At 42.3% G+C, this 22300-nt stretch overlaps 1 protein-coding gene across 1 annotated transcript in view; it reads left to right on the top strand.

Moving 5' to 3' along the window:
* The window catches only part of LOC120045675 (neuroendocrine convertase 2-like), a 94312-nt gene extending 73107 nt beyond the window's left edge, over positions 1-21205 (top strand). The window contains exons 11-12 of the mRNA XM_038990613.1: positions 13492-13719; positions 20719-21205. Coding sequence (XP_038846541.1) covers positions 13492-13719; positions 20719-21205 — 715 coding nt within the window. The remainder of the gene's footprint in view (positions 1-13491; positions 13720-20718) is intronic.
* The last annotated feature ends 1095 nt before the right edge of the window (positions 21206-22300 follow it).

Raw genomic sequence — 22300 nt, 5'->3', positions numbered from 1 at the left:
GAGCATCCTGCAGGGCTGTATCACTGACTGGTACGGCAACTGCACCGTCCGAAACCACAGGGCTCTCCAGTGGGTGGTGTGTTCAGCCCAACATATTACTGGGTGCACACTGTCTGCCCTCCACTACATCAACCGCTGTCACAGGAAGGCCAAGAAGATCATCAAGGACCTCAGCCACTTGAGACACGTTTTGTTCACCCCACTACCATCTAGAAGGCAAAGAGAGTATAGGTACATCAATGCTGGGACAGAGAGACTGAAAAACAGCTTCTATCTCCAGGCCATCTTCTCAAGCACTGTCAGGTTGGATGGGTAGAGTCGCTGCACAGCTATTTTCAGGTCTCTGCAGAGATGTTCGATCGGGTTCAAGTCTGGACTCTGGCCGGGCCACTCAAGGACATTCAGAGACTTGTCCCGAAGCCACTCCTGCATTGTCTTGGCTGTGGGCTTAGGGTCGTTGTCCTGTTGAAAGGTGAACCTTCGAACGAGTCTGACGTCCTGAGCACTTTGGAGCAGGTTTTCATCAAGGATCTCTTTGTACTTTGCTCAGTTCATCGTTGCCTCAATCCTGACTAGTTTCCCAGTCCCTGCTGCTGGAAAACATCCACACAGCATGATGCTGCCACCACCATGCTTCACCTTAGGGATTGTGCCAGGTTTCCTCCAGATTTGCCGTTTGGCATTCAGGCCAAAGAGTTCGATCTTGGTTTCATCAGAGCAGAGAATCTTGTTTCTCATGGTCTGAGAGTCTTTATGTGCCTTTTGGTAAACTCCAAGCGAGCTGTCATGTGCCTTTTACTGAGGAGTGGCTTCCGTCTGGCCACTCTACCATAAAGGCCTGATTGGTGGGGTGCTGCAAAGTTGGTTGTCCTACTGGAAGGTTCTCCCATCTCCGCAGAGGAACTCTGGAGCTCTGTTAGCTGGACCATCAGGTCCTTGGTCACCTCCCTGACCAAGGCCCTTCTCCCTGATTTCTCAGTTTGGTTGGGCGGCCAGCTCTAGTAAGAGTCTTGGTGGTTCCAAACTGCTTCCATTTATGAATGATGGATGGCACTGTGTTTTTGGGGACATTCAATGCTGTAGACATTTTTTGGTACCCTTCCCCAGATCTGTGCATCGACACCATCCTGTTCCGGAGCTCTACAGACAATTCCTTTGACCTCATGACTTGGTTGTTGCTCTGACATGCACTCTCAACTGTGGGACCTTATATAAACAGGTATGTGCCTTTCCAAATCATGTCCAATCAATTGAATTTACCAAAGGTGGACTCCAATCAAGTTGTAGAAACATCTCAAGGAGGATCAATGGAAACAGGATGCAATTGAACTCAATTTCGAGTCTCATAGCAAAGGTTCTGAATACCTATGTAAAGTTTTTCATTTTTAATACATTTGCAAACATTTCTAACAACCAGTTTTTGCTTTGTCATTATATGGTATTGTGTGCAGATTGCTGAAGATTTTTTTTATATAATCCATTTTAGAATTAGGCTGTAACGTAACAAAATGTGTAAAAAGTCAAGCGGTCTGAATACTTTCAGAAGGCACTGCATGTACACTGAACACAAATATAAACACAACATGTAAAGAGTTGGTCCCATTTTCATGAGCTGAAATATAAGATCCCAGAAATGTCCCAAACTCAAAAAAATCATATTTCTCTCAAATGTTGTGCACAAATGTATTTACATCCCTGCTAGGGAGCATTTCTCCTTTGCCAAGATAATCCATCCACCTGACAGGCGTGGCATATCAAGAAGCTGATTAAACAGCTTCTTGATATGCCACACATTACACATGTGCACCTTGTGCTGGGGACAATAAAAGGCCACTCTAAAATGTGCGGTTTTGTCACACAACACAATGCCACAGATGTCTCAATTTTTGAGGGAGCGTGCAATTGACATGCTGACTGCAGGAATGTCCACCAGAGCTGTTGCCGGAGAATTGAATGTTTCTCTACCATAAGCCGCCTCCAACATCGTTTTAAGGAATTTGTCAGTACTTCCAACCGGACTCACAATCGCAGACCACGCGTAATTACGCCAGCCCAGGACCTGCACATCCGGCTTCTTCACCTGTGGGATCGTTTGAGACCAGCCACCCGGACAGCTGATGAAACTTTGGGTTTGCACAACCGAAGAATTTCTGCACTAACTGTCAGAAAACGTCTCAGAGAAGCTCATCTGCGTGCTCATAGTCTTTACCAAGGTCTTGACCTGACTGTAGTTCGGCGTTGAAACCGACTTCAGTGTGAAAATGCTCACCTTCGATGGCCTCTGACACACTGGAGAAGTGTGCTCTTCACAGATGAATCCTGGTTTCAACTGTACCGGGCAGATGGCAGACAGTGTGTATAGCGTCGTGAGGGTGAGCGGTTTGCTGATGTCAATGTTGTGAACAGAGTGCCCCTTTGTGGGGGTAAGGTTATGGTATGGGCAGGCATAAACTATGGACAATGAACACAATTGATTTTTATCAATGGCAATTTGAATGCACAGAGATACCGGGATGAGATCCTGAGGCCCATTGTTGTGACATTTATCTGCAACCATCAGCTCATGTTTCAGCATTATAATGCATGGCCCATTGTCACAAGGATCTTTACACAATTCCTGGAAACTGAAAATGTTCCAGTTCTTCCATGGCCTGCATACTCACCAGACATGTCACCCATTGAGTATGTTTGGGATGCTCTGGATCAACGTGCACGACAGCAAGTTCCAGTTTCCGCCAATATACAGCAACTTCGCACAGCCAGGAGGAGTGGGAAAACATTCCACAGGCCACAATCAACAGCCTGATCAACTCTCTGCGAAGGAGATGTGCCAAGCTGCATGAGGCTAATGGTGGTCACACCAGATACTGACTGGTTTTCTGATCCACGCACCTAGGTTTTTTTTAAGGTATCTGTGACCACCAGATCCATATGTGTATTCCCAGTCATGTGAAATCCATAGATTAGGGCCTAATTTATTTGACTGATTTCCTTATATGAACTGTAACTCAGTAAAATTGTTGAAATTGTTGCATGTTTTGTTTATATTTGTGACTCACCGCCTCGATTCGGTCTTATGTAGCAAAAAAAAAGTAGACTAAGAGCTAGAAATTGGTATATCATAAACTGCAGTTGAGGAACAATGGGAAAGTAATTATGTTTTGAAAGTTTAGAAACTTGTAACCCCACCTTCTAGAAAATTGCCCCTTGAATGTTTCGGTACACCTACTGGAGAGCTCTTCTTTGTCTACACCCATTCAGCATCGTTCTTATCTAGTTAAACCTTAGCCCCACCCATCTCTTTAAGGATTCACATGTGAGGCCATGTGCTAATCAGATTGAGTAGTGTAGTAAACAACCAAAGATTTCAAGACTAAAAGTGGTAAAAGTAGTAGCCTATAATAAGGAAATAGTCCAGGTAAAAATACACTTGATCTAGATCTTGGCTTATATCCTAGTCTGATTTTGGTGCAGATCATGTTTTCTTCACATTACCGTCTCTGGTAAACACACACTACAGTGCATTCGGGAAGTATTCAGGCCCCTTTCCTTTTTCCACATTTTGTTACATTACAGCCTTATTCTAAAATGTATTAAATATGTTTTTTACCTCATCAATCTACCCACAATACCCAATAATCACAAAGCAAAACCAGGATTTTAGAAGGTGTTACATGGAAGACCAATAATTGTCCGTAATCACCGCCAGTCACACCTGGCAAACTTGATGGGTCATGTAAACATCTGAGACATGCAGCAAGCTAGTTTAACAATTAAACATAATCCCAACCCATAGGGTAACGTTAGCTAGTGAGCCAGCTAACTTTAGCTAGCTAACAGTACGCTTTAACTTGAAGTATTTTGTCTAGACATGTAGCTAGATAAGCAATGAACCATAATCCCAACCCATAGAGTACTAGCAATACAGACCGATTGTTATAGCTAGCAAAAGCTAACCAACTAGGTTCAATGTTAGCTAGCTAACTAACATTAGGCTATAACTAGCAATGCAAATGGCTTTCTGAGATATGAATAATATTACTACACAGATCATACATGTAATGTTAGCTAGCGAGCGAGTCAGCTAACGTTAGCTAGCTATCTAACAGTACTATCTCTTTGTCCATGGCTGCAATAACTAGGCTCATAATTTAACATTTTTATTTGTACTTACACATGGCATACAAGTTTGTTATTAAGGCACATTAATGTTCAAATGCCTCTCCTGTGAAGTAGTGACATGTGACATATGCCTAGTTTCCTGAAACGAGTCACATTTTTGTGCAGTGTATATGCTGTATTCTAGTCAAGGCTCATCCTATATAACTACTTCTGAACACATCTTTTCTATTCATATATTGTCCATAATGTCTATACACGCCATCATATACATATATTTATATTCCAGAATCTGACATTGCTTGTTCTAATATTTCTGTATTTCTTAACTTCTTGGGGATATAGGGGGTGCTGTTTCGACTTAGCGAAAATTGGTCTCCAAATTAAACTGCCTAGTACTCAATTCTTGCTCGTACAATATGCATATTATTGTTATTATTGGATAGAAAACACTCTCTAGTTTCTAAAACAGTTGGAATTATGTCTCTGAGTGAAACAGAACTCATTCTACAGCACTTTTCCTGCCAGGGAGTGAGATTTCAGAAATCTTGGCCCCTGCTCCCAGGTCAGTTCATAAGTCCCTGTGAATGCTATGATGCTACAAACACTGCCTACGCCTTCCTCTAGATGTCAGTAAGCGGGGAGATTTTGAATGGAGTGGATTGCGCAATCTGGGCTCTATAAATAGACCCTGGAGCAGAAAGACCGTCCTTTTCAACAGTGCGCTAGACGCAGAGTGGTCGTCGGACTGGCCTCCTTCCAAGCTTTGGTTTAGGCACTTCTATATCCCCGGTCATATTTTTATTCGTTATAGGTGTTAAAGACATCATAAGGTAGTTAATTTAAACCGTTTTATAGCAATTTATATCCGTTTAGTGCGATTTTGAGGCATTTCTTTGTGACGCACTTTGAAGAGCTGGACACTTTTCCTGTAGATGCCGAACGTTCGTGGCCATTTCGACAGGACAAGAGGACATCTTTCGACCAAAAGACGATTAGACCAGAGAAAGGATACATTGCCCAAGATTCTGATGGAAGATCAGCTCATAGTAAGAACTATTTATGATGATAAATCGTTGTTCTGTTGAAAAATGTTAAACGCATATATCGCCATTTTTTTTTGTGTAGCTTCGCTTTGGCGAACCCTGTATTGCACAGTAAGGATAATTTTAGAAATGTAATTCAGCGATTGCATTAAGAACTAATTTGTCTTTCGATTACTGTCCACCCTGTATTTTTTAGTAAAGTTTATGATTAGTTATTCATTAGACTAGATCACTGTCCAAGATGGCGCCCGACATTTTCGGCCCAGTTTGGCTACTATTCTCATTGTATAACCACGTTTTTTTGTGGCTAAATATGCACATTTTCGAACAAACTCTATATGTATGTTGTAATATGATGTTACAGGAGTGTCATCGGAAGAATTCTGAGAAGGTTAGTGAAAAAATTTATATATTTTGGCGATGATAACGTTATCGCTCTCTTTGGCTTGAATCAATGCTCGGGTAACGTTTGCACATGTGGTATGCTAATATAACGATTTATTGTGTTTTCGCTGTAAAACACTTAGAGAATCTGAAATATTGTCTGAATTCACAAGATCTGTGTCTTTCCATTGCTATGCGCTGTGTATTTTTAAGAAATGTTTTATGATGAGTAAATTGGTAATACACGTTGCTCTCTGTAGTAATTCTAGTCGCTTTGGTGAGATTTGTGATGGTGGCTGCAATGGCAAACTATGATTTATACCTGAAATATGCACATTTTTCTAACAAAACCTATGCTATACAATAAATATGTTATCAGACTGGCATCTGATGAAGTTTTTTCTTGGTTAGTGGCTATTTATATCTTTATTTGGTCGAATTTGTGATAGCACCTGATGGAGTAAGAAACTGATGGAGTTAGAAAAGTGGTGTCTTTTGCTAACGTGGTTAGCTAATAGATTTACATATTTTGTCTTCCCTGTAAAACATTTTAAAAATCAGAAATGATGGCTTTATTCACAAGATCTGTATCTTTCATTTGGTGTCTTGGACTTGTGATTTAATGATATTTAGATGCTACTATTTAATTGTGACGCTATGCTAGCGATGCTAATCAGTGGGGGGTGGGTGGGGGGTGCTCCCCAAGTGGGACGCAAGCGTCCCGCGACCCCAGAGAGGTTAATTCCTTAATTTTTGGGGGATTTGCATGTTTTTTTTGGTTACTTATTACTGTACGGTTGGAGCAAGTAACATAAGCATTTCGCTAAACTAAGCATTTTGGTCACCCCTTTGCTGCTATGACAGCCTCCACTCCTCTGGCAGGGATTTCACTAGATGTTGAAACATTGCTGCGGGGACTTGCTTCCATTCAGGAACAAGAGCATTTAGTTTGGTCGGGCAGTGATGTTGGGTGATTAGGCCTGGCTGCAGTCGATGTTCCAATTCATCCCAAAGGTGTTCGATGGGGTTCTCGGAGTTCTTCCACACCGATCTCGACAAACCATTTCTGTATGGACCTCGCTTTGTGCACGGGGGCATTGTCATGCTGAAACAGGAAAGGGCCTTCCCCAAACTTTAGTTTGCTCTATGCATTGGGGCAGGTAGCGTTCTCCTGGCATCAGCCAAATCCAGATTCGTCTGTCGGACTGCCAGATGGTGAAGCGTGATTCATCACTTAAGAGAATACGTTTCCACTGCTCCAGAGTCCAATGGCGGCGAGCTTTACACCACTGCTGATGACGCTTGGCATTGCGCATGGTGATCTTAGGCTTGTGTGCGGCAGCTCGGGCATGAAACCCATTTCATGAAGCTCCAGACGAACAGTTCTGGTGCAGAGGTTGCTTCCAGAGGCAGTTCGGAACTCGGTAGTGAGTGTTGCAAACGAGGACAGACGATTTTTACGCACTACATTGCTTCAGCACTCGGCGGTCTCTTTCTGTGAGCTTGTGTGGCCTACGACTTTGCGGCTGAGCCGTTGTTGCTCCACAATAACAGCACTTACAGTTGACCAGGGCAGCTTTAGCAGGGCAGAAATGTGATGAACTGACTTGTTGGAAAGGTGGCATCGTATGACGGTGCCTTGTTGAAAATCACTGAGCCCTTCAGTATGGGCCATTCTACTGCCAATGTTTGTCTATGGAGATTGCATGGCTGTGTGCTCAATTTTATACACCTGTCATCAACGGTTGTGGCGGAAAAAGCTGAATCCACAAATTTGAAGGGCTGTCCACATACTTGTGCAGCTCTGGCTGTCGGTAAAAAGCTGGTGTGTGTTACTGAGTGCAAAGACCCTTTTTACTGGCCAAACACACTTGAACTGTGTGGTGTCAGTGAGTCAGCACAGAACAAAGCTGTCATTCCACAGTAGAGATAAGAAAGAGACGTGCTGCCAGATGTCTCAAAGCAGAGACCCTTTATGTTCACACATCTGAGGCTTCATCATCAGTGTATCAAGAGATCAGACCTTTATTCCATTCATTACTTTTATGAATGTATTAAATGCACCAGAATCCATTCAGTCTTTTATTGGATTTTTGTATAATTTCCCTTACTTTGTGATCTACAAGGAGGTGTACATGATTAAGTACATGATTTGCTGGATTCTCAAATTTCTACTTTCATGTAGTCTACTGTGCTGTAGATAGGTAGTTTTGATAGCTTGCTTGTCAAGGTGAATTGAATAGATTAATGAATATGTTTTTATCTACCATCCCAGTCAACATGATATCATAGGAAAACGTCATCCTTTCACGTTTTTCTAAAAGTTTAGTAACCGTCTTTCCACTCAATCCATCGTGACCTTATAATTCCCTGTGTTGAGTTTCAGTTTACTGTGGTAACAGGAATAGGCTTCATTCATCCTCAACATGGTGCTTCATTCTGTCCCTGCAGTTACACAAAAAAAACGGTCTTCCATCCTCTCTAGAACGGTCAATTCTTAATGTAAAAACTCAGGGCATTGTTAATGTGTCCCCAGGAGGCCTTTCATTGAATTTCCTCAACCCTGTAATTACAGGGGAATGAAAACACTAAGTATTAGAACACCAGCTAACTGTAACTGTAAATCCCCATATTAGCATTGCTGCTTCACTGGCAGGATTTCCCAAAACTGTCTGAAAGACCATGAACTCTGCATGCATTAATGAGCAAAATTTGCGGGTGTCAAACCAAGTATGAAATGAGACATATTTTGAAAACTGAGGAACAGCCCTTTCAAATGAAATGACATACAATAGCACCACATCAATCAAATTGTAATCAGACAAGAAAAAACACCTGTAAAAATGTGTATGTTCAAATTCACAAGAATGTTCCATTACAATAAAATTTGGTAACACTTTACAATAAAGTTCCATTTGTAAAGGGTTTATAAAGGGGTTAAAATTAAGTTATTAATGATTATTTAATATGTTGTAAATGCATTATAAACCATTCATAAATGGTGATCGCATTGGTCAAAATAGTGCAGTAATGTCAGTGTTTGCCAAATAGTAATCCAACATTTACCTCCAGTTATTATCCATTTATAAATGCCCTGACAAATGCTTATAAGATTAAACCTTATGTATAATAATACAACCTTATTTTTAATAGTTGCACAGTTGAAGAATAGGTATTTTCTCACTTTTGGGTGCTCTGTTCCAGGAACAGAAGAGGTTGGTTTTCATGATGTGTCTTGCCCCACTTTTGAACTATTTCTGTTCTTGGGACAGAGTAACAATGCATCGCACCCAAAGGTGAGAAAATAACTATTGTTTAACTGTGCAACCATTTAAAACAATGTTGCATGATGATACATAAAGGTTCAATAGTATACACATTTGTAAGTGCATGTATAAATGGTTAATAGCTGGAAATAAATAGTGGCTCACTATTTGGAAAGCACTGACTGGCTATCGCACTATTTTGACCAGTTTGTTATAACCCATTTATTAAAGGTTTATAATGCATTTACAAATTATTAAATAACCATCAATAACGTAATTACAAACCCTTTATAAACCCTTTACAAATGGAATCTTGTAAAGTTTTACCAACACGTTCTTATCTGGTTTGATTATTAAACACATATCTGCACCAAAACATATTACAAATGGCATTTAGTATTAAATATGATAAGGAAAAACATACACAAATAATAAAATATGAATAAATCAAGAACTTTATTGACTCAAACCTGAAAACAATGTGCAAGTTACATCAAACTTTGGAATCACAAAATATGATAAGAATAAGGCATATTATAACAATAATTAACTTTTACAACTTCAATCGCTTCTGTACATACTAGGCCTATAGCCTAATACACAAGGCATATAGCCTTATACCTTCCACTAGGCCTATAGCCTAATATAAGAAGAGTCAGAATGGGAACAAATTAAAAGCGTGCATGGGAGGTGAAATGACCAGTGACAATCTGAGCTATTGGGTGAAGACTAGGATTCCCTTTACTAGTGCCTATGTCCACAATGAGTAACACTCACTGGAGCACCATAACCTAAAACAATTTCGGTCCCCTACGATGCATAACTGCTTTCCCTTGCATTATGGTGCAACATAAACAAACCACGTCATATTATCCTTTCTATTTTTTAATCTAGGCTGTGAGGGTGTGATTGTCCCTCAGCCCTGTCTGCAGCCTCAGCAGCATGTTGTCCAGTCTCTCCAGCCCTGTCTGCCCTTGGCAGCGTAGGGACAGCTTCTTTTGGGGCGGGCAGGTAGCCTAGTGGTTAGAGTGTTGGGACAGTAACCGAAAGATTGCTAGATTGAATCCCTGAGCTGATAAGATACAAATCTGTCGTTCTGCCCCTGAACAAGGCAGTTAATCCATTGTTCCTAGGCTGTCATTGTAAATAAGAATTTGTTCTTAACTGACTTGCCTTGTTAAATAAAAAAATATTGACTGCCTGGTGCACAGGTGACATATCTACAGTGTAGTCCTCACGAAGGTCTGAGAGCTGACAGTCCACCAGTGTCAGAGAGGAGAGAGAAATAATTGCATACAGTGTGTGTACATGTAGACTAAATAGTACATAACAATAATACATCATTGACAGTTGTAAGCTAGACCAGGATAATTTAGTTACCATGCTGACTACCAGCCCGAGCTTTCAAAAGTCATAGCTATTGGCTAGCTACCTAGCTATTTTATTTAATTTAATTTAAAAAAAAAATATTTCACCTTTATTTAACCAGGTAGGCTAGTTGAGAACAAGTTCTCATTTGCAACTGCGACCTGGCCAAGATAAAGCATAGCAGTGTGAACAGACAACAACACAGAGTTACACATGGAGTAAACAATAAACAAGTCAATAACATGGTAGAAAAAAGAGAATCTATATACAATGTGTGCAAAAGGCATGAGGAGGTAGGCAATAAATCGAATAATTACAATTTAGCAGATTAACACTGGAGTGATAAATCATCAGATGATCATGTGCAAGTAGAGATACTGGTGTGCAAAAGAGCAGAAAAGTAAATAAATAAAAGCAGTATGGGGGGTGAGGTAGGTAAATTGGGTGGGCTATATACCGATGGACTATGTACAGCTGCAGCGATCGGTTAGCTGCTCGGATAGCAGATGTTTAAAGTTGTTGAGGGAGATAAAAGTCTCCAACTTCAGAGATTTTTGCAATTCGTTCCAGTCGCAGGCAGCAGAGAACTGGAAGGAAAGGCGTCCAAATGAGGTTTTGGCTTTAGGGATGATCAGTGAGATACACCTGCTGGAGCGCGTGCTACGGGTGGGTGTAGCCATCGTGACCAGTGAACTGAGATAAGGCGGCACTTTACCTAGCATAGCCTTGTAGATGACCTGGAGCCAGTGGGTCTGACGACGAACATGTAGCGAGGGCCAGCCAACTAGGGCATACAGGTCGCAGTGGTGGGTCGTATAAGGTGCTTTAGTAACAAAACGGATGGCACTGTGATAAACTGCATCCAGTTTGCTGAGTAGAGTATTGGAAGCTATTTTGTAGATGACATCGCCGAAGTCGAGGATCGGTAGGATAGTCAGTTTTACTAGGGTAAGTTTGGCGGCGTGAGTGAAGGAGGCTTTGTTGCGAAATAGAAAGCCGACTCTAGATTTGATTTTGGATTGGAGATGTTTGATATGAGTCTGGAAGGAGAGTTTGCAGTCTAGCCAGACACCTAGGTACTTATAGATGTCCACATATTCTAGGTTTGAACCGTCCAGGGTGGTGATGCTAGTCGGGTGTGCGGGTGCAGGCAGCGAACGGTTGAAAAGCATGCATTTGGTTTTACTAGCGTTTAAGAGCAGTTGGAGGCCACGGAAGGAGTGTTGTATGGCATTGAAGCTCGTTTGGAGGTTAGATAGCACAGTGTCCAAGGAAGGGCCAGAAGTATACAGAATGGTGTCGTCTGCGTAGAGGTGGATCAGGGAATCGCCCGCAGCAAGAGCAACATCATTGATATATACAGAGAAAAGAGTCAGCCCGAGAATTGAACCCTGTGGTACCCCCACAGAGACTGCAAGAGGACCGGACAACATGCCCTCCGATTTGACACACTGAACTCTGTCTGCAAAGTAGTTGGTGAACCAGGCAAGGCAGTCATTATCATCATAAGGGTTAGACTTAGGCATCATTCATTCTTGCAATCAACAGCCAGCAGGCTTATTATTTTTAGGAATCATATCACAGATAACGACACAATTGGATATCTAGCTAAGTATTTATTTATATATCTAACTGATGACACCAGGCAGGCTAAAACTCCATCCCACACAAAACATGGTGAAAATTCAGGCAGTCTTTTCAAACAGCTCTTACACTAAAATTACATGATCATCATTTTCACAATTTCACAGTATTATTCCAATCTCATAGTATGGTAATATACAGTTGAAGTCGGAAGTTTACATACACCTTAGCCAAATACATTTAAACTCAGTTTTTCACAATTCCTGACATTAAATCCCAGTAAAAATTCCCTGTTTTAGGACAGTTAGGATCACAACTCTATTTTAGGAATGTGAAATGTCAGAATAATAGCAGAGAGAATGATTTATTTTAGCTTTTATTTCTTTCATCACATTCCCAGTGGGTCAGATGTTTACATACACTCAATTAGTATTTGATAGCATTGCCTTTAAATTGTTTAACTTGGGTCAAACATTTCGGGTAGCCTTCCACAAGCTTCCCACAATAAGTTGGGTGAATTTTGGCCCATTCCTCCTGACAGAGCTGGTATAACTGAGTCAGGTTTGTAGGTCTCCTTGCTCACACACGCTTTTTCAGTTCTGTCCACAAATTTTTATAGGCTTGAGGTCAGGGCTTTGTGATGGCCACTCCAATTACTTGACTTTCTTGTCCTTAATCCATTTTGCCACAACTTTGGAAGTATGCTTGGGGTCATTGTCCATTTGGAAGACCCATTTGCGACCAAGCTTGAACTTCCTGACTGATATCTTGAGATGTTGCTTCAATATATCCACAACATTTTCCTCCCTCATGATGCCATTTATTTTGTAAAGAGCACCAGTCCCTCCTGCAGCAAAGCACCCCCACAGCATGATACTGCCACCCCCGTGCTTCACGGTTGGGATGGTGTGGTTCAGCTTGCAAGCATCCCCCTTTTTCCCCCAAACATAACAATGGTCCTTATGGCCAAACAGTTCTATTTTTGTTTCATCAGACCAGAGGACATTTCTCCAAAAAGTACGATCTTTGTGCAGTTGCAAACCGTAGTCTGGCTTTTTTAAGGCGGTTTTGCTGAGCGGCCTTTCAGGTTATGTCGATATATTACCCGTTTTTCTGTGGATATAGATCATTTGTACCTGTTTACTCCAACATCTTCTCAAGGTCCTTTGCTGTTGTTCTGGGATTGATTTGCACTTTTTGCACCAAAGTTCATTGATCTCTAGGAGACAGAACCTAACCGACTTGCCAAAACTATAGTTTGTTAACAAGAAATTTGTGGAGTGGTTGAAAAATGAGTTATCATGACTCCAACCTAAGTGTATGTAAACTCCTGACTTCATTTGTATATGAAACACCGGAAAATCTTGTTTTTGATTGCGCTCGGCCTTTAAATGCCTGATCTGTCACCTGTGTACACCTGATACACACATCTCCCAAGTACGCTCCCGAGTGGTGCAGTGGTCTAAGGCACTGCATTTCAGTGCTAGAGGTATCACTACAGACCTTGGTTCGATTCCAGGCTGTATCACAACCGGCCATGATTGGAAGTCCCATAGGACAGCGCACAATTGGCCCAGTGTCGTCCGGGTTAGGGTTTGGCCGTCATTGTAAATAAGAATTTATTCTTAACTGACTTGCCTAGTTAAATAAAGGTTAAATCAAATAAATACAAATCTAACTCTGTCTTGTCTCTCCCCCTCACCCCTTCACCCCCTCTTCTGCAGTCCTAACCTGACATGGAGGGACATACAGCACTTGTCCGTGCTGACCTCCAAGAGAAACCAGCTACATGACGAGGTGCACCAGTGGCGGAGGAACGGCGTGGGCCTGGAGTTCAACCACCTGTTTGGTTACGGTGTGCTGGACGCTGGCGGCATGGTCAAGATGGCCAAGGAGTGGAAGACTGTCCCCGAGCGTTTTCACTGCGTGGCTGGATCATTGCAGGATGTCCAGTAAGTGACCGGGCACTGTACAGACAATACATTACCGACCTGGCGGAAAATAGAATTAGTACTAAGATGTACAGTCGTGGCCAAAAGTTTTGAGAATGACACAAATATAAATATTCACAAAGTCTGCTGCCTCAGTGTCTTTAGATATTTTTCTCAGATGTTACTATGGAATACTGAAGTATAATTACAAGCATTTCATATGTGTCAAAGGCTTTTATTGACAATTACATTAAGTTGATGCAGAGTCAATAATTGCAGTGTTGACCCTTCTTTTTCAAGACCTCTGCAATCCGCCCTGGCATGTTGTCAATTAACTTCTGGGCCACATCCTGACTGATGGCAGCCCATTCTTGCATAATCAATGCTTGGAGTTTGTCAGAATTTGTGGGGTTTTGTTTGTCCACCCGCCTCTTGAGGATTTGCCACAAGTTCTCAATGGGATTAAGGTCTGGGGAGTTTCCTGGCCATGGACCTAAAATATCTATGTTTTGTTCCCCGAGCCACTTAGTTATCACTTTTGCCTTATGGCAAGGTGCTCCATCATGCTGGAAAAGGCATTGTTCGTCACCAAACTGTTCCTGGATGGTTGGGAGAAGTTGCTCTCGGAGGATGTGTTGGTACCATTCTTTATTCATGGCTGTGTTCTTAGGCAAAATTGTGAGTGAGCCCACTCCCTTGGTTGAGAAGCAACCCCACACATGAATGGTCTCAGGATGCTTTACTGTTTGCATGACACAGGACTGATAGTAGCGCTCACCTTGTCTTCTCCGGACAAGCTCTTTTTCAGATGCCCCAAACAATCGGAAAGGGGATTCATCAGAGAAAATGACTTTACACCAGTCCTCAGCAGTCCAATCCCTATACCTTTTGCAGAATATCAGTCTGTCCCTGATCTTTTCCCTGGAGAGAAGTTTGCTGCCCTTCTTGACACCAGGCCATCCTCCAAAAGTCTTTGCCTCACTATGCGTGCAGAAGCACTCACACCTGCCTGCTGCCATTCCTGAGCCAGCTCTGTACTGGTGGTGCCCCGATCCCGCAACTGAATCAACTTTAGGAGATGGTCCTGGCGCTTGCTGGACTTTCTTGGGCGCCCTGAAGCCTTCTTCACAACAATTGAACCGCTCTCCTTGAAGTTCTTGATGATCCAATAAATGGTTGATTAAGGTGCAATCTTACTGGCAGCAATATCCTTGCCTGTGAAGCCCTTTTTGTGCAAAGCAATGATGACGGCACGTGTTTCCTTGCAGGAAACCATGGTTGACAGAGGAAGAACAATGATTCCAAGCACCACCCTCCTTTTGAAGCTTCCAGTCTGTTATTCGAACTCAATCAGCATGACAGGGTGATCTCCAGCCTTGTTCTCGTCAACACTCACACCTGTGTTAACGAGAGAATCACTGACATGATGTCAGCTGGTCCTTTTGTGGCAGGGCTGAAATGCAGTGGAAATGTTTTGGGGGGATTCCGTTCATTTGCATGGCAAAGAGGGACTTTGCAATTAATTGCAGTTCATCTGATCACTCTTCATAACATTCTGGAGTATATGCAAATTGCCATCATACAAAATGAGGCAGTAGACTTTGTGGAAATTTATATTTGTGTCATTCTCAAAACTTTTGGCCACGACCGTAGGTTTGTTTGTATTTAGCTACAGTTGAAGTCAGAAGATTAAATAAACCTACACCAAATACATTTAAACTCAGTTTTTCACAATTCCTGACATTTAATCCTGGTAAAAATTTGCTGTCTTAAGTCAGTTAGGATCACAACTTTATTTTAAGAATGTGAAATATCAGAATAATAGTAGAGTGAATAATTTTTTCTGCTTTTATTTCTTTCATCACATTCCCAGTGGCTCAGAAGTTTACATACACTAAAATAGTATTTGGTGGCATTGCTTTTAAATTGTTTAACTTGGGTCAAACATTTAGTGTAGCCTTCCACAAGCTTCCCACAATAAGTTGGTTGAATTTTGGCCCATTCCTCCTGACAAAGCTGGTGTAACTGAGTCAGGTTTGTAGGCCTCCTTGCTCACACACGCTTTTTCAGTTCTGCCCACAAATTTTCTATAGGATTGAGGTCAGGGCTTTGGGATGGCCACTCCAATACCTTGACTTTGTTGTCCTTAAGCCATTTTGCCACAACTTTGGAAGTATGCTTGGGGTCATTGTCCATTTGGAAGACCCATTTGCGACCTAGCTTGAACTTCCTGACTGATGTCTTGAAATATTGCTTCAATATATCCACATAAATTTCCTCCCTCATGATGCCATCTATTTTGTGAAGCGCACCAGTCACTCCGGCAGCAATGCACCCCCACAACATGATGCTGCCACCCCCGTGCTTCATGGGTGGAATGGTGTTCTTCGGCTTGCAAGCCTCCGCCTTTTTCCTCCAAACATAATGATGGTCATTATGGCCAAACAGTTCTATTTTTGTTTCATCAGACTAGAGGACATTTCTCCAAAAAGTATGATCTTTGTCCCCATGTGCAGTTGCAAACCGTAGTCTGGCTTTTTTATGGTGGTTTTGGAGCAGTGGCTTCTTCCTTGCTGAACAGCCTTTCAGGTTATGTCAATATAGGACTCGTTTTACTGTGGATATAGATACTTTTGTACCTGTTTCCTCCAGCATCTTCACAAGGTCTTTTGCTGTTGTTCTGGGATACATTTGCACTTTCGCACCAAAATACATTCATCTCTAGGAGACAGAACGCGTCTCCTTCCTGAGCGGTATGATGGCTGCGTGGTCCCATGGTGTTTATACTTGCGTACTATCGTTTGTACAGATGAACGTGGTACCTTCAGGCGTTTGGAAATTGCTCCCAAGAATGAACCAGACTTGTGGATGTCTACAATTATTTTCTGAGGTCTTGGCTGATTTCTTTTGATTTTCCCATGATGTCAAGCAAAACTCAAACTGAGTTTGAAGGTAGGCCTTGAATTACATCCACAGGTACACCTCAATTTGACTCAAATTATGTCAATTAGCCTATCAGAAGCTTCTAAAGCCATGACATCATTTTCTGGAATTTTCCAAGCTGTTTAAAGGCACAGTCAACTTAGTGTATGTAAACGTCTGACCCACTGGAATTGTGATACAGTGAATTATAAGTGAAATAATCTGTCTGTAAACAATTGTTGGAAAAATTACTTGTGGCATGTACAAAGTAGATGTCCTAACCGACTTGCCAAAACTATAGTTTGTTATCAAGAAATGTGTGGATTGGTTGAAAAACGCATTTTGATGTTTCCAACCTAAGCGTATGTAAACTTCGGACTTCAACTGTATGTCTGCTCCATTGCCTGACTGTGTTGTTCCTCTGCAGTTCGACCCATAAAACATAATAAAAAAGTCTGTCTGGTCCAGGACCGGAGTCTACGCAGATAGTCAATCAGAGCTACAGTAGGCCTTTATGCAAATAAGTTATTTGCCACATGGGCCTGACATCATTCACTTTGAACTCGACTGTGTGTTTCCAGGCTGTAGCAACAGTACGACTTTAGATCATTAGTACACATCCTTCTGCAGCTTGCCTGCCAATGCAAGCGTGTCCCAACCCATGTTTTGACAACTGAATGGGAACTTGCCTGCCTTCCCGCTCATTTAGCCAATGCCAAATAAAAATGATTGACAACTAGGGGTATGTTCATAAATTGCCTCCAGTGTGTCAGAGTGCGCTCTGGGTCGTTTGTAAATTCAGAGCATTGTCAGATTGTCTGTTCATAAATTCTGAGCTTTTCGGTCTCCGAGGGTTCAGAGCATACACTGCGCTATTGATACAGGACGCTCAGGCCGAGGAGTAGGGTTGATCTGCACATTCCTCACAATGGCAGTTAAGCAACCAAGCTGACTGACTAAAGTTGGCTAGCTGCTTCCAGACACAAATGAGAGAACACCTAGTAGAGCTGGTTAGCTTGTTTACATTATCCAGAGCATTAGTGACTAACTGTGCTGATGGCAACCATTGAATTACTTTTTTGCCGAAGTTTACTGGCACCGGTCATATTCAGCGGGTGTTGCGCATTCATAAGTGCTCTGAAATCGGAGTAGATAGCCAGAGTGAATTTACGAATGCAAGAGATATGCTGATCTAGATAAAAGTCGTTCAAGTTCAGCATAGCTAGCTAGCAAAGTGATTCAAATTTCTCACCAGCTAACCAAATGACACCTGCATCTCTATCTGTAGCCACCGAAAAACGATATGAGGGGAAAAAGTCGGTGGCTCACCCACTCCTCCAATGACATGATATCCTTCCAGCAGCTCTCTAACTAACTAGCTAATGTTAAGCTATATGTTTTTAGCTTGCTACAGTAAATAAATAGCTACATAAATAGATACGCTAGCATATGACTGACTTGTGATCATTGCCCTTGCTAGTTTGATTGTATTGACATTCCCAGAGTTAGTTACATTCGTGCGTTTTTGCCCAAAAACATCCCAAATGTTGTGCTTCGGAGGATGCATGGCTTTCGACCTTCGTCTCTCCCGAGCCCGTACGGGAGTTGTAGCGATGAGACAAGGTAGTAATTACTAGCGATTGGATACCACGAAAATTGGGGAGAAAATGGGATAAAATTTTTAAAAAAATAAAATAAAAATAAAAAAAAACATCCCAAATGGGTGGAGGCAGCAAAAAAATGTACCAGGCCAGCTGTGATTCACAACCTGATAGCAATATTTTTTGAACTACCAAGACATGTATTGGTGAATTAAGTATCTCTTCTGCTAACAATACCTTACTGTCCATCATGGAATTTTGAGTCAAACAGAGCCTATTTTTAAAACCTCTTATGAAGTTGGTTTTGTTGCATAAATTGGGAATTTGATACACTACATCAAATCAACCTACAAAGAATCCTAGAGAAGAACCCGGCTCTGAGGGGTGGCCAGTCCTCTTCTCACTATGCCGGGTGGAGATTATAAGAGGACATGGCCATTAAGGCCAGATTGTTCTTCAAGATGTCCAAACGTTCATAGATGACCAGCAAGGTCAAATAATAATCACAGTGGTTGTAGAGGGTGAACCATGTCAGTACCTCAGGTGTAAATGATGTCAGTTGGCTTTTCACAGCACACACAGAGACAGAGACAGAGACAGAGACAGAGACAGAGAGAGAGAGAGAGACTATTGCAGCATAGATACTGGAGGCTGAGACAGGGGGGGGGTCGGGGGACACTGTGGCCCCATCTGACGATACCCGTGGACAGGGCCAACCAGGCAGCATATAATCACATCCACTTTGCCAAAGCACAGCCCCCACACCACTAGAGGGATATCAACAGACCAACTTACTACCCTGAGACAAGGCTGAGTATAGCCCATGAAGATCTTCTCCACCGCACAAGCCCTAGGGGGCTCAAAACTCTAAATGACCAAAAGTATGTGGACACCTGCTCGTCTTTCATCTCATTCCAAAATTATGGGCATTAATATGGAGTTGGTCCCCTCTATGCTGCTATAACAGCCTCCACTCTTCTGGGAAGGCTTTCCGCTAGATGTTGGAACATTGCTGCGGGGACTTGCTTCCATTCAGCCACAAGATCATTAGTGAGGTCGGGCACTGATGATGGGCAATTAGGCCTGGCTCGCAGTCAGCTTTCCAATTCATCCCAAAGGTGTTCGATGGGGTTGAGGTCAGGGCTCTGTGCAGGCCAGGCAAGTTCTTCCACACAGTTCTCGCCAAACCATTTTTGTATGGACCTCGCTTTGTGCACTGGGCAATTATCATACTGAAATGGGAAAGTACCTTCCCCAAACTGTTGCCACAAAGTTGGAAGCACAGAATTGTCTAGAATGTCATTGCATGCTGTAGCGTTAATAAGATTTCCCTTCTTCAATAAACTTTAAAGTTGGCACTATGCTTTGGGGCAGGTAGAATTCTCCTGGCATCTGCCAAACCCAGATTCGTCCATCGGACGAGTAAAGCGTGATTCATCACTCCAGAGAAAATAAAATACAAATGTGAGAAATTATGCCACCACAGATCAATAAACTGTTTCAAAGGAGATACATGCTTGAAATTAACACCTTGATCATCATATTCATCAGGGCACACTGTCGGAAAAGGTTTTTACAACAGAAAAATATATTGATTTTGCAGGAAAAAGTTAATACAATTGCATATTTTATGATAAAGAAATGCTTTATTTTGATTTATCAAGTGAATCTCAATCTCCAATAATGAATGCCCGGTAAGATAGGGGTAGCAGGAAGGTAACATATTCTAGTCTAAGCCTAACCAAAAAGCACACACTTCGGTTTCCTAGAATAATTTAATGGCAAACCAAGCATGGTTTCTATCATTGTTGTGTTTCTGTGGGGGAGCAGGATTTGAGGCAGCACTAGTGCTCTTTCAGGGTCTGCTGGGTCCATGCTAAGTAGGTCAGGTAATAGAAGGAGCTGTGAGTGCTGAGGTCTAGACAGACTGGGCTATGGTAAATACTCTGCACCAGCAGGCTGAATCTCAGATTTAATTAGATACAGGGACACCTGTGGTCTCAAGGAGCTGACCAGAATACTGATTATGTTATTATTTCTCTCTCTCTCTCTCTCTGTCCTTCTGTTTCTTCTTCTACACCTGCATTGCTTGCTGTTTGGGGTTTTAGGCTGGGTTTCTGTACAGCACTTCGAGATATTAGCTGATGTACGAAGGGCTATATAAATACATTTGATTTGATCTTCCTCTCTCGAATCTCTCTCTTCCTTAATACATTTTTGTATTCCCGTTTCCTTTTTTGTTAACTCTATCTTCCTCTCTATATCTTTCTGTCATGTTTTCCTTTCTCCATCTCCCCGTATTTCTGTCGTTCTCTGACCCTTCCTTTCCCACCTTTCATCTTCTGTCTCCCGTTCAAGTCTTCTCCATCCCTCTGTCCATCTCTCTCCCCCTGTTGTCCCTTTTCATTATCCTCCCTTTATCACCTTTTTTCCTTTGTCTCACTTGACTCTTCTTTTGCCCTCACCTTCCTAATCCCCCCCCCATCTCTCCCATCAGTATGATCCAATCGGGTGACAAGCTGATCCTGACCATCTCCACTGACTCCTGCCAGGGGAAGGACAACTTTGTCCGCTACCTGGAGCACGTTCAGGCTGTGGTCACAGTCAATGGTAGTCGCCGTGGCGACCTCAACATCAACATGACCTCCCCCATGGGCACCAAGTCCATCCTGCTGAGCTGCCGGCCCCGGGACGACGATGCCAAGGTGGGCTTTGACAAGTGGCCCTTTATGACCACACACACCTGGGGAGAGGACCCGCGCGGGACATGGGTCCTGGAGGTGGGCTTCCAGGGAGACAAGCCACAGAGAGGGGCCCTGAAGGAGTGGAACCTCATGCTCCATGGAACACAAAGTGCCCCTTACATAGACCAGATAGTGCGCGACTACCAGTCCAAACTAGCCATGTCAAAAAAGGAGGAGCTGGAGGAAGAGCTGGACGAGGCAGTGGAGAGGAGTCTGAAGAGCCTGCTGAGTAAAAACTAGCTGACGTAGCTAACTAAACACCGTCTGGTCAGGTCTGCATGCCGGGACGGTCTTGCTCTCTACTTCTCTCCTATCTTTCTCTCACTTCCCCTCTCTTTTTCTCGCACTTTCCACTTCTCTCACTTTCTCTGCCCCTTCTCGCTTTATCTTGCCCTCTCTCACACTTTCTCTCCCGACTCCCTTTCTCTCCTCTCTCATTTTCTTTCCTCCCCTCCCAACCTTTTCTCTGTTTTTCTGTGTTTATATTAGCCATCTACTTCCAACGAATGTTTCTTGTAATCCGAAGATGATGATGATGATAAAAGTGTAACCTTAAAATAATCTGATCTATAGAGAAAACAAAAAGATCCTATCTGGCTTTCGGTCTATGTTTTTTTACACATGACAAAAATGTATATAAACATAATGCACCCACTATATGGTGTTCTTGCTTTCCCCCACTCCTCCACCTCTGGTAAACCAACTGTTGTACAGTTTGTGACTGTAAATTATTTTCAGTGTCATTCTACTTAAAGTTTAATATCTTGCAAACAGAGCAGTGATACTTCTTTCCGTTTATATTCTTGTGACAAGCAACTGTTTCTATATAAACAAGACAAGGATCGTGTGATTTATTTTGCAGCCTGTGGTCCTCAAAGCGTATTGCAGAATAGCCTTTGTCGTATACTATAATAAATCTTTTTAGCTGTTTGTTAAAGCACTTCAGTGATTTGCACCACTCTGCAATGCACAGGCAGGTAGAAGAAATGTCTTGTTTGTCATTTGAATGAGGAAGAGAAATACAACTGGAAGATAGGTCAGACCCTGGGTATGTGGCTCTGTATTCCAATTTCACTTTCTAAGGTAAGTAATTTGGCCTTACAATGCTCAATGCCAGACAATTGAAGCCTATGCTGTAATGGGAAGCACTTATCTGTTCACTCAAGAGCACAAAGCACAGGGACATTTACATCACACACTGGGTGTGAGACCAGGACCGGGAATATAGTATAAAACAGCTTCTTCTTCTCCCACTCTCTGTATCTCTTACTTTTGTTATTCTGTCACACACACACACGTTTTCTGGCTCTCTCTTTCTCTCTCTCTTGTCTGTCC

Source organism: Salvelinus namaycush, chromosome 4, assembly GCF_016432855.1.
Source record: "Salvelinus namaycush isolate Seneca chromosome 4, SaNama_1.0, whole genome shotgun sequence".
NCBI classification, from domain to species: domain Eukaryota; kingdom Metazoa; phylum Chordata; class Actinopteri; order Salmoniformes; family Salmonidae; genus Salvelinus; species Salvelinus namaycush.
This window is presented reverse-complemented; position numbering and strand designations above follow the sequence as displayed.